This window comes from Rhodamnia argentea, chromosome 3 (genome assembly GCF_020921035.1).
Source record: "Rhodamnia argentea isolate NSW1041297 chromosome 3, ASM2092103v1, whole genome shotgun sequence".
Taxonomy (NCBI): Eukaryota; Viridiplantae; Streptophyta; class Magnoliopsida; order Myrtales; family Myrtaceae; genus Rhodamnia; species Rhodamnia argentea.
The window spans coordinates 9632277-9643718 of record NC_063152.1 but is presented as its reverse complement, the minus strand read 5'-3'; the positions used below and the strand labels follow the sequence as shown (position 1 = coordinate 9643718).

The following is an 11442-nucleotide window of genomic DNA, read 5'->3' as shown; positions in this document are numbered from 1 at the left end:
CAAGTGTCCTCCCAGAAGGTGAGGCTCGTGCTTTTGTACACCTCCCAAGGTCAAAGGGAAGGGCCTTTTATATTTATAAAATTCTCCCTATTTTGAGCGGTTTGGCATGTCTAAAATGGCCCTATCGACCCACACAAAATTCAAATTTGGGTTTCGGGATGATTTGGTGGAAATTTGGGGCGGAAGGCCCGGAAGGGTAGAATGGTCATTTTTGGGAGTAAGCAATCGTGAGCGTCTCGATTTTATTAACCTAGCGCCGAGTCAGCTCGTCCGTTGAAGAAGACAGGTTTGAGGTTTAAATCCTCCCAAGAATTTAAAGTTGTCATACTAATGCAGATCGGCTTTCGTCTGGATCGAGGTTAGATCGTACCTTCCGGATCAATCGGGCATTGTTCAATACGCTGTCGTTTTAACCTGTTAAGAGCTTTTTAATCATCGAAACTTGTTTAGGTCCAATCATGACGATCGGATTTTAACAATGAAAATATCATAACTGTCCGTTTGGTCCAATTTTTGGAAATTCGTGAATCCACCACTTTTTGCATATCGAATTGCATTTTCTAGACAATCGAGTCTTGGACTTTTCGTAGATGTAAAAATCGAGTCAATTAGGCATCGGACGAAAAATTTATGCCCGATAAAAATTAAGTCAAATTTGGTTGAAAAAATCACATATTTCGATTAGAATTATTTTAGCAATTAGATTATTTTCATCATCTCGTACAATAGACTAATTGCATCTAGTAGATTATAGATAAAAAGAAATAAAAAGGGAAAGCCGGCTTAGCACATAACCTCCACTGTTTTTTCCAATCACAACAAATAAAGATATATAAAGAGCAAGTGGTTATAGAGAAGTTGTGAAAAGATTGTAAGCTTTTGTTCGATAGGATTATCTTGCCACACTGATGTTGACCACCAAGTTTATTTTCCATCAATGGATTCTAGTTTGATAGAGTTCTTCCAACTAAAGGGAACTTTCAAGACAGATTATGAAGCTGTCTCAACTTATATCAATGAGTCATCCGGGATAATATTGCTCAATTCCAACAGTCACTGACAATTCAACGGACCTAATCTTGTTCAAATGATGGCTCTTCTTGATATTAAGCTCCTCAAAGTATGATCCGGAAATGCTACTTCACAATGCACCTCCAACCCTCCATTGACTTAAATCCTTTGAAGAGCTTTAAAGATGCAATTGCATCTCCCAAAACTCTCCAAAAATTTTGCTAAACACCATTTGCCTTGGGCCAGCGGTCATTAGAGTCCCAAACGCACCATCAGCTCAATAATGGCAATCGGATTTTTATTAAAGAAAATATGATGATGTCCGTTTAGTTTAGTTCCTAGAAATTCGTAATTTGGACACTTGCTTTTCGTAGATGTAAAAATCGAGTCAACACGATGTTAAACGGAAAAGTTATGCCTAGTGGAAGTTTTGCCAATTTTAGGTAAAATGGATCGATATTATTATTTTTTAAAACCGTATCACATTTTTGAATAATTAGGTAAGGATTTTTTGGAAGTGTAATTGAGTCAATGAAGCGTTAAACAGAAAAAGTTACACCTAGTCAATGTTTGGCCAAATTTGGGTAAAAGCATATAAATATTATTTTTCATAATTTTACAAGATTAGATGATTTAACTAGCCATCCGACAGACTCATGAAGCTCTCGGGGACTTGGCGCTACAGTTTCCTCGACCTTTTCAAATGTCTCCAACATTTTTACTTGATAAAACTAAAACTCTTGATGTCATTTCAATTCTCTATCTAGCTATTGAAATTCCAGCAACAAATTCATATCGATTCTACAATTTAACTCGCCATCCACAATTGTCGAGGAGTTTGACAAGCACCCACCAGCAACATGGGATAGAGCTCATGAGGTGGTACTTATTGGCTCCAATGTCGAAAGTTAGGAAGACATCGCCAAAATGGATGAATGAATCAGCAGGCGAAATCAGGTGTAGCATCTTTAGAGTCCCTCAAACACTCGCATTGTTTCTGTCAGCCCATATCACCATGGGAAGCCACAGTTGCAGATGCTTCAGGAGCACAAGTGGATACACCTTCCCGCTATGCAGGATCTAATTCTGCCACACAGTATTGGTGCTGAGAACCTATGGTGGCTTCCAAAGAGGAAATGATCCAGTGCTACTCAGAGAGCAACGACAGCTTCAGCAGACCTGATCTTGTGAAAATGATGGTTCTTGATGATGCTTTATCATCGAGTTCCCCCTTTGAAGAATAAGATCCGAAAATGCTAGAGCTAAAGTTCTTTGAAGAGCTATAGAGATGTAATTGCACCTTCGCAAATTCTTCAAAAAATTTGCTAAACACCATTTTCGCTTGGACTAAAGGTATTTAGGGCCGCAAACACACCTTTAGCTCATAAGTAGCATGGCACTTGTTAGAGGAAACGATGAGGCGTGCCAGCCTGGCATTTCTCTATTGGCCCGTAACACCATGGGGAACCGCAGTTGCGGATGAGTTTTATGAAAAGTTCTTATTGGAAAAAAATGTGAATGAAAGATCCCTTGCTTCGTATGCCGAAGAGCAGAACTAGTGAAAATAAAACTGTTTCTGATTCCCTTCTTTTTATTCATTTTCCTTGATCGAGTATGGAATGACTTGAAATTGAGTATTCTTCAGGAGCACAAGTGGAGATACCTCCACACCATGCTGGACCAAACTCATGTCAGCCTCGAGGACCTAATCGATACAGTAGCGCCAAAAGTGGAAATGATCCGGCAGTGGTATTCGGAGAGCATTGACAGTTTCGCGGACTATTCTCGATGGATGGTTCATCATTCAGTTTCTCCGTCAAATGGCAGGATCGTATGGACTGATCCCCATTAAGAAATTCATACGTGTTTGACGCTGTTATGCAGGTCCTTCTTTGGCTTGAGGACCAGGTCCGTACTTTGTTCTCAATGATTTTTTGAAACAAGAGAGTTCCAATCTTTGCCTTCCCGTTCTTCATTTGCTTCCCGCAAGGACCTAGCAATGTCTGGGAAAGACAGCTATCTAAAAGGAGTGCAATTACTAGATTCATTTCATCTGAGCTTAATACCTAGGATCTAGCTCCCCTTGTTATCTGATCAGATTTGCTTTCGAGCTCCGTCGAGTGAGAATTGGATACAAGCAGCGAAGCGTGTGAACCAGTGATCCTGTTACTCTACCCTAGGCCTAGCCACTACCGAGTTCCATGGAACTGAGGATCGGACCGGTCCCGTTAAATGGCGCACTCCAACTAACCAAACTGAAGTTACGAGACAAAAAGGAAAAAGAAAGAAAGAATGAATTGATGCAAAACCATCGTTATTTTACTAGCCACGCTAAATACTTGTGTGACAAATAAATGAACCTTTCCACCCAAAAAGAGCACAAAGTACCACAGAATTGACAAAACTTCAAGACTAGTGTCAAGCAGCTAAGGTATGGAATATCTCTACCATCTTCAACCTATCCTCGAGTTGTCTCTTCCAAATACCATAGTCGTCGTCCAGTTCACCATGACGTAGAACCTGTTCCTCCAGCTGACTACCCTTGTGAGATAAGCTGAACGCCAAACCAGCCAGCTCACAAATCCCGCGTGCGATATTCCCTTCGCGTCCTGCATAAAAGGATGTTTACATAAGTGAGAATGATTAGCTCGGCGAATCATAAAAATACATGCACATCAAAATCTAGGTATTAGGAAAGAAAACCGTTAGTATGGCACGGTAGCGCAGTATGTACCTTAGACTGGCGCAAATCGACGAGCGCCTTGTTACGCCCTACAGAAGCCATGCTTCCCAAATGTCTGTACACAAATGGGTCTCCTAGAGGTATGTCTTTCAAGCAAAATGCTTTCCCTCCATTTTGCTTCCCTATCCTACGAAACAGCTCCTCCAAGAATTTCCCTTCCCTTTCCGCGACCTGTATCAGAAATTACCATCCATATTGTTTCCAAGGAAAGAAGAAATCTGAGCCTCATGGCAGTGAGAAAGCAATAGTGAATGACCACTTCCAAGTTCAAATGGAAGGATTAATGCCACGTTTTTGTACAAAGTAGAGCAAGGAAATAAACTTGAACATTGTAGATCAAACCAAGAGCTACTATGAGACATCTTCAAAGGAATTAGACAGGGTGACTGAACCTGAGCTAAAGCGGGAAGCACCGGCCTCCCTGTCTGTTCGAGAAAACCCGCACAATCCCCCAGCGCAAACACATCTTCCACTGAAGGTACCCGCAACCATTCGTCAACCCCGATCCTGAAACAGTTGAGGGGACAAATCATTCAATTGGAAGGTGGTGGAATGCTAAAATGAGATTGTCACAAAGTTCTTATCATGAGATTGCTATTGCAGATTTAGATGACAGAAGGAAAGAAGAAATCTTATTTCCTCACCTTCCACCAGGGGATTTGGGAAGACTAAGTGACTTGATAAACTCTGAGGGTCCAACACCGGTGGACCAGACTAGGAAGCCGTATGGAACATCCGTGCCATCACTCAGTACAATTTTCTTCGCATGCACCTCTTTCACCACGCCTCTTTTAAGACAAACCCCGGACTAGCATCGGAAGCATTAAATCAGCACCAAAATGAACTGGTAGAAAAGATGACAGTAATTTGAGAAAAAAAATCAACTTACCCTTGTTAGATGATTCATCGCATACTGCCGCAAGCTAACATCGAACGACGACAGGATTTCATTTGCCTGTTAAAGGGTGTGCTCGTCAAATAATGCTATTTGAATTTTGCCAAACTGATGCTAGCATCTGCATCTAAGTGGGTTTGATTACCTCGATAAGGGTGACTTGAATGTAATCCTTAACATGAGGAAAACGTTCACGGACATCTTTCATGATAAAATCGCTTAATTCACCGCTGAACTCCACCCCAGTTGGTCCACCACCAATAACAACACAGTGTAAAAGGCGCTTCCTTTCTTCTTCTGATATACCTGTAAGATACAGAGAAGGAATCACTCCCCCAATCTCCATTGAAGCTATAAAATCTTGCTGATCATTAATCATTGAGAAACTGGACGTGAAAACAATGAGCATCTCCTCCTATTCCTGGGACTTTGGAGTGTTGTTGCTCTGTAAGTGCAATTCGTAAGGTTGGAGAATTGAAATACCTGGATTTTCAGAGAGCATGAGGTTCAACAAAAGCTTCCTCCTGATTTCTTGGGCATGATTCACCTCGCGAAGGAAGTAGGCGTGTTCCTTGACGCCCTTTACACCGAAAGTCAAGGGCTCGGCTCCAGCTGCAATGACCAGCTTGTCATATGCAACTTTAAACTGGTAAGGCTCATGAGGCAGTCCGCCATCGCCAAAAGTTTCACAGTACACCTGGTTGATAAGTAACGAGAGTTAGCAAAAGAGCAAATCAGAGAGGAAAAACATAGCGCACTTGCAACAACTAGTGTTATTTGACATTTCTTACTGGTGCACCGTCGATTCCATCATGCTGAAAAAATGAAATTTACCTTATCTTTACTATGTAGTATGTGCCTAAAACACTTTCGATGTGTCCAACGGTGAGGACGATGCATGTCAATTTTTTTGTTAGTATATTTGATTTGACAAATAACCACACAAGGGATTTTTATAGACCTCGCCACAAATTCAAAGGTGTGGACAATGCATGTCGATGTTTGTTACACAGTATGTCGTAAATTACTGATTTTGTTCATAGCTACTTGAAGAAATCATGGAGGACAATTCCAGCTGCACACCCAGAATAATCAATCAATACACGCAAAGAAAAATGAAACTGACCACATCCTTGGAGGAAAGAGTATATAAGCAACGAAATGGACACCAATAGCCAGATTTTCAACTTACTTCATGCTTGTCAGTGTCAACCCCGGTGCAGGAAGCCAAATAGAAATAAGAATTGGGGGTAGCCGCAAGAGCAGGCTGTATCTGACTAACGGGCTCAGCAACCGAACGGAACTCCAAGGTTCCGACACAAGTGGACGGAAGAAGGGGAGTGAAAACCATGTGATTTCGGGGTGAAACGCACACAATATCATACATGTTCATATCAAGCCCCTTCATAAACCTGCAAGCTGCCCAACCGGTACCAAGAACAACCACCCTCGGCTTTTCTCCAGGCTTAGTTGGTTCAAGACCCGGATATCTGTCCCTCTCATATTCAGAATCGGACTCCGCCAATGCCCTCTCGGCGACAGGAAATTGATCATGTGGGGTTGTCTTAATTCCTCTGCTCCAGTTACAAGAATAATTAATCTTACTCACCAGTAAGTGGTTGGAAAAATCGCTTCTCGTGGGGACACTTTCGAAAGAGGAAAAGGAAAATGAATCCGCAGATGTTCCTCTAAAAACTACTTCATTTCCATCTCTAAAGCTCCCAATAGCACCTCCTGCTCTTCTCAGGTTGCCCCTAACAATTCTTGCAAATGCCATTGAGTACAACACTAATCCTTCAAATGCAAGTCAATAACCCGGATCCTTAGGCCTATTGATGAGATTGCACCTGAGGAAAAAAAAAGAGAGGCTTGGGCTTAAAGCTATAAGAAAAGCAGAAATATATAGAGAAAGACAATCTGATCACTCCATGATATCAGGAGGAGGTAGAGACGACATGTAGAACAATTGGAGTACGGTCCAAGCAAAATGTAGATAATTAATTGTTATGTGACACCGATTTCTTCGATGATTTCTTGGACAAAAACCAGAACCAACTTAGCTTGGGTCATCCATTGATGGGACATACAATGAGAAAACTTCTTGTGATTTTCTATGAGCAAATAGAAGACAAAAAAGAAGCCCATATTTCTCGGAGGAAAACCATCATTTGTAACTGACTGATTCAATCAAAGGCTTGTTCTTTTGTGCAACAGCCAAATTGATAATTCCAACAACTCTCATTTGACCAGCTTCCTAACATCCACCAGATGCAAATCTCGCGAGTATGAGTATACATGCATGGAATTTTGTTGGAATGCGATGATCGAGAAGAACAAGCAAAGCATATAGACAGGGACAAATAGTTTCCTCCCTTCTTCATTTCACCTGCTCTGTAATAGGGTGTTCACCCAAAGAAAGCAGAACGAAAGAAAAGAACAGAGTTTCTTTCACCTAGAAAGTTCATCGATTCCTCAAGGTTAGCTAGAGTGCATCTGTAATGACATGTTGATGAGTAATGCACAAAGTACAAAGAGGTGAAGTAAACCAAGTGAGCTCTGCTTCAAGAAAAATCAACAAACGATTAAGACCGGTGCCCTAACAAATGTCAATGCGAATGTTGAGCAATCCCAGAAGACGTCGACAAAGAAAAGTCCACGGTTGTAGTTTAGTAACTTGTCCTTTGAAAATCCCCAGATGGCAGATAAACAAACTCGGACATTTTCATCGTGTTCAAGCATTTCTACTAGACGAAAGGAGCTTGTAAAAATATGCATCAACGCCACCAAAGCTGCAAGCAAACAAGCATTTCCCAGGGATCACCTCGAACACCACTACAACGATCACTAACACTAATCGGGAGAAGAAAAAACAGAGAGCTTTCCCTCGTACTGCTTCTTAAAAATCCGACCTTTCCAGTGCAATGGATGGTTAGAACCATCTCAAAACCTCAGTTGGGTCTCCACGGTTTGGCAATAAAAGAAACAAGAGCAGCTCAAATCGCACCGATCTTGCCAGTCACTTCCTTATTCATCTAACCCACATTACTCAGGAACTTCCCATGCCAAAGAAGATGCCAGAGGCGGCAGAGCACTCAGAACAAGAATCAGAAACAAACATGCGCAGGCAACAGCAATGGAGGTCTTAAGTTCAACCAAGAAAGAGCATTCTCTGTACCTGGTTCGGTGAAGAAGACCTCTTGAGCTTTTAGCTTGAGAGGCAGAGAAGAGAGCCTCCAATATCTCAGGAGCTTCACACAATGTGCCATGGTATATATACATGTGTGCTGTCCTTCCTAGGCTAGTTCAAAGAACCCAGGAAGCAAGAGAGAGAGAGGGGGGGGTTTGGAGAGAGAAATTACGCACAAGAAATTAGAAAAACGTTTAAAATAATGAAGAAAGGGTTGAAATGACAGAGGAAATCAAAGGAGCCGACTTGCGACGCAAGGGAAGTAGCTGTAACTTGGGGGAGAGAGAGAGGAACGAGGAAAACAAGCCTCTCTTTCTTCAAGTAACGTGACAAAGCTTCTAGTAGTCTTAAAATCATCTTGTTCAAAGAGTTAAAATCTCTACGTGACTTTTTATCTCCAGAAGGGCTATAACGAGTCCAAACTTGCCAATTTACCTCACAACGGGCGAGAGAATTCTACGGGCTAGCGCCTGACGAGACATGCCTCCAAAAGGTTGGTTTCGAGTAATATTATTCGTGGTCGGAAGAGGGCAACAACCCGATAACACGTGCTCTAGGAGATCGGTTCCAAGACCAGATAGGAGTAGAAAAAAAATTATCTTTTACTTCAAGCCATTTTTGTTCACTTACATTCTCGAGGAAAGTATGACATGTGACTAAATTGACTAGACTTTTCTGATGTCGTTCGAGAAACAATATGGTCAAAGGAGAACAAATTGGATACGGTAAGCGTAGGTGTAAATGTCATGTAATTTATCAAAAGTAGAAGGCTCTTGAAATTAAATGAAATATAGACTTAATGAACTGTTACTTAGAAGGAAGCCATGCGAGGAAGGAAAGTGCCTATTTGCAACGTTCCGCAATCTGTACGCGAAATATCCTGAGGGCGGCGCTTGGAATGCGAAAAGACCATCAAGTCCTTGACTTTTGACCTCGGTGGACGGGTGAACGGGAGGGTAAGTTTGGGTTTTCCCCCTCCTTAATTTTCCCAAATCACGAGGTCAAAGTGGTGGAAACACGTTGACGGCTGCGGCTGGGTCGGAATCCAAGATATATGGACTTTGGCAATGGGACGGAAGATACGTTTTACTCGGACAAATCTCCAATAGTTAACTTAAACATCGTCAAGGTCTCCAAAAAAAAAAAAAAAAAAAAAGCCTTAAATATCGTCAATAGAGAATTTAATAAAGGATCCACGGTTGAGATTTATTAAAATGCACCAAGGAAAACATCGTTTCCGTGAAGAATCGATGCCTCTACGAAAGCATCTCGTGTCTTATCGAAAAGAGCGATACTCGACCTGTTCGTCGGAATGTCGATTGCTAGAATTTTTTTTGTCATATTTAAGAATGAAAACGGGATGGGAAGAAGAAAAGCTATGTCCAATTGCTCTAGCTTATCGAGCCGTAATCAGACTTGAGCAGGATCGAGCTCGAATGAGCAAAACCCCGTTCTTGAGAATAAGGATCCATCTTAAAATGTAAATCCCCAATCTTCACCAAAATCACATTGTTTTACGGATAAAGACGTGAGCGTTCACCTAAACCCGTGGACGTCCTAGAATTTAATGTCACAGATATTGAACATGTGTCGGGTGCACTCAAACTAGACGCGTCGACTTGTGCGATCGAAGTCGATCCCGACCTTAGGAGTAGGGGTGTCAATGGGCCGAGTCGGGCCCGGCCTGAAACCGAACAGTGCCAAGCACGACCCAACCCAAACTCTCTTCGAGCTGGGTCGGATCGGTTTTTTTTTTTTTTGAATCAAAATCATTTGATATATCCGTCGAATGAAAGAATATAAAAAATAAAAATAATATAAATTAAAAAGAAAACGTTGGTGAAAAAAAAACAAGCCAAAACCAGGCCAACTCGATCCGGCCCGATTCTAACAGTACCAAGTTGGCCCGAAAGACCGGAAAATTAGGGTAAATTTTCGGACGGGGCTAGCTCAAGTCGGATCGAGCCAATATGGTTAGCGCGGGTTTTTTTAACACCCCTACTTAAGAGGTTGAGCTGGAACACCGATGCCGTATGGGATCAATACTAGGGTATTATTATTACAAAGCTATATGGTCTTGTAAAAATTTCGTAGGTCAAATTGAACTCAATTACGTTCGGGCACGTGCCTGAAGATGTGGGAGCAGAAGAGATGGGTTATTTCACGTCATGTCAAACGAGACACGTTTTTCCCTCGTGCCACTCGGCTTCAAGTCACGTGCGAGAATTTGGCAAATGCGGCCCGCATTTTTGACCCGTTTGCTACGCTGTCTCCAGTTATACCGGGGCGGGCCATCTCGGTCTTGGGATGACGTCTAATGTTACGCGGACCGTTGAATCTCGTGTTTTGTCGGCCGTTGGATCTGAAATCTATCGGCATCGACCGTCAGATTGGAGCTCGGCGAGCTTGCTCGGCTGTCTCTCTCTTGTTCTTTTTTCTCGGGAAAGAGCAAACAAGCAACGGACAAATGAAATTCCTGTTCCTTTGCTCTACTAGTTCCATTGGGAGAATTTATAATAAAAAAAAATCATGTATCTAGCTCGGACGCGGCTGGTTCGGTGGAACCGCCGGTTCCGGTTCGAGAACCGGCGGTTCCGGTTCCACGAAAAGGTGGAACCGAACCGGCCGTGAAAATGGCGGTTCCGGTTCGAACCGGAACCGGCGGTTCCGGCGGTTCCCGGGCCGGTTCCGGTTCAGCTTCGGAACCGGCGGTTCCGGTTCATTCCGATTCATTTTTAATAATAATTTTTAAAATAATAAATAATAAAATAAATATAATAAATTATAAATTATAAAATACAATTAAATTGTACATTGTAATAAAATATGGGAAAAAAAAAAAAGAAGGAATGGGCTTGAACTTAATGAATTATCATTAAGCGACCTACATATCTTCTTGGGGATAGAAGAATCAAAGCCCATGTAGTTCTTTTTACCTTTGAGAACCCCAACTTACCTCATCGTCAATCGTCGCTACCCGTTGTGGTACCCGTGGCGGTGGTATCTCCAACATCATCGCTAAAAAATTCGTGTTCACGATCTAACTCTTGGTGTCGATATTTCGCCCTCGTCCAATCGCCGACACAAGCTTGAGCTTCCACAGAGTCCGGGCTTAATCTTGAACGGCGAGAGTCCAAAATTAATCCTCCAGAACTAAATGCTTGTTCAACCGCAACCGTTGAAGAAGGGGTTGCTAATATTTGACGAGCGATGAGGGCGAGAACTGGATACTCGATTTGGTGACTCTTCCACCACTTCAGGATTTCGAAATCAGTACTATGTTCGCATCACGAAACTCAAATTGAGTGGTTAAATATTTTTCTAATTCAGAAATATTACCTGTTGCCCCTTTTTGTTTTTTTTGCCTACTCTTAAGCATATTATACCCTCTACTAAGTGAACTACCACCTTTGCTACGTGAGGCGTAGATTGTAAAGATCCAGAATCACTTAAACCATATCTACTACAAAATTCTCCATATAATGCTACTATAGATTCTTTAACATGTCCTAATATATTTAAAATATCTATTGAATCATCCAAATGTAAACAATCATGATAATACACATTCAAATAATCTTGTAAACCGTCTAATTTAATACGTGG

General features: G+C 41.8%; 1 protein-coding gene and 1 pseudogene across 2 annotated transcripts; one reads left to right on the top strand and one right to left on the bottom strand.

Annotated features, from left to right (window-relative positions):
- The first annotated feature begins 1714 nt into the window (after positions 1 to 1714).
- On the top strand, positions 1715 to 3088 carry LOC125314083 (annotated as a pseudogene).
- A 224-nt stretch (positions 3089 to 3312) lies between these two features.
- Positions 3313 to 8001, bottom strand: LOC115750391 (internal alternative NAD(P)H-ubiquinone oxidoreductase A2, mitochondrial-like). Of its 2 annotated transcripts, none has more exons than XM_048276473.1 (9): positions 7825 to 8001; positions 5842 to 6496; positions 5133 to 5346; positions 4795 to 4955; positions 4644 to 4709; positions 4399 to 4562; positions 4147 to 4261; positions 3746 to 3925; positions 3313 to 3620 (listed from the first exon to the last, which is right to left on the bottom strand). In XM_048276473.1, the coding sequence occupies exons 2-9, from the start codon at positions 6424 to 6426 to the stop codon at positions 3465 to 3467; spliced, it is 1641 nt and encodes a 546-aa protein (XP_048132430.1). In that variant the 5' UTR covers positions 6427 to 6496; positions 7825 to 8001; the 3' UTR covers positions 3313 to 3464. The 2 variants fall into 2 exon arrangements, with proteins under 2 accessions (XP_048132430.1, XP_030543568.1); XM_030687708.2 differs by lacking the exon at positions 7825 to 8001 and adding an exon at positions 7471 to 7760.
- Between the last annotated feature and the right edge of the window lie 3441 nt (positions 8002 to 11442).

Bases quoted from the DNA above. Each gene is read 5' to 3' on its own strand.
- LOC115750391 (XM_048276473.1), bottom strand. From the start codon at position 6,426: ATGGCATTTGCAAGAATTGTTAGGGGCAACCTGAGAAGAGCAGGAGGT. The intron at 3,926-4,146 runs GTTCAGTCACCC...TTTCTGATACAG, and splicing joins TGCTTCCCGCTTTAGCTCAG to GTCGCGGAAAGGGAAGGGAA. The intron at 3,621-3,745 runs GTACATACTGCG...CCTTTTATGCAG, and splicing joins TCGATTTGCGCCAGTCTAAG to GACGCGAAGGGAATATCGCA.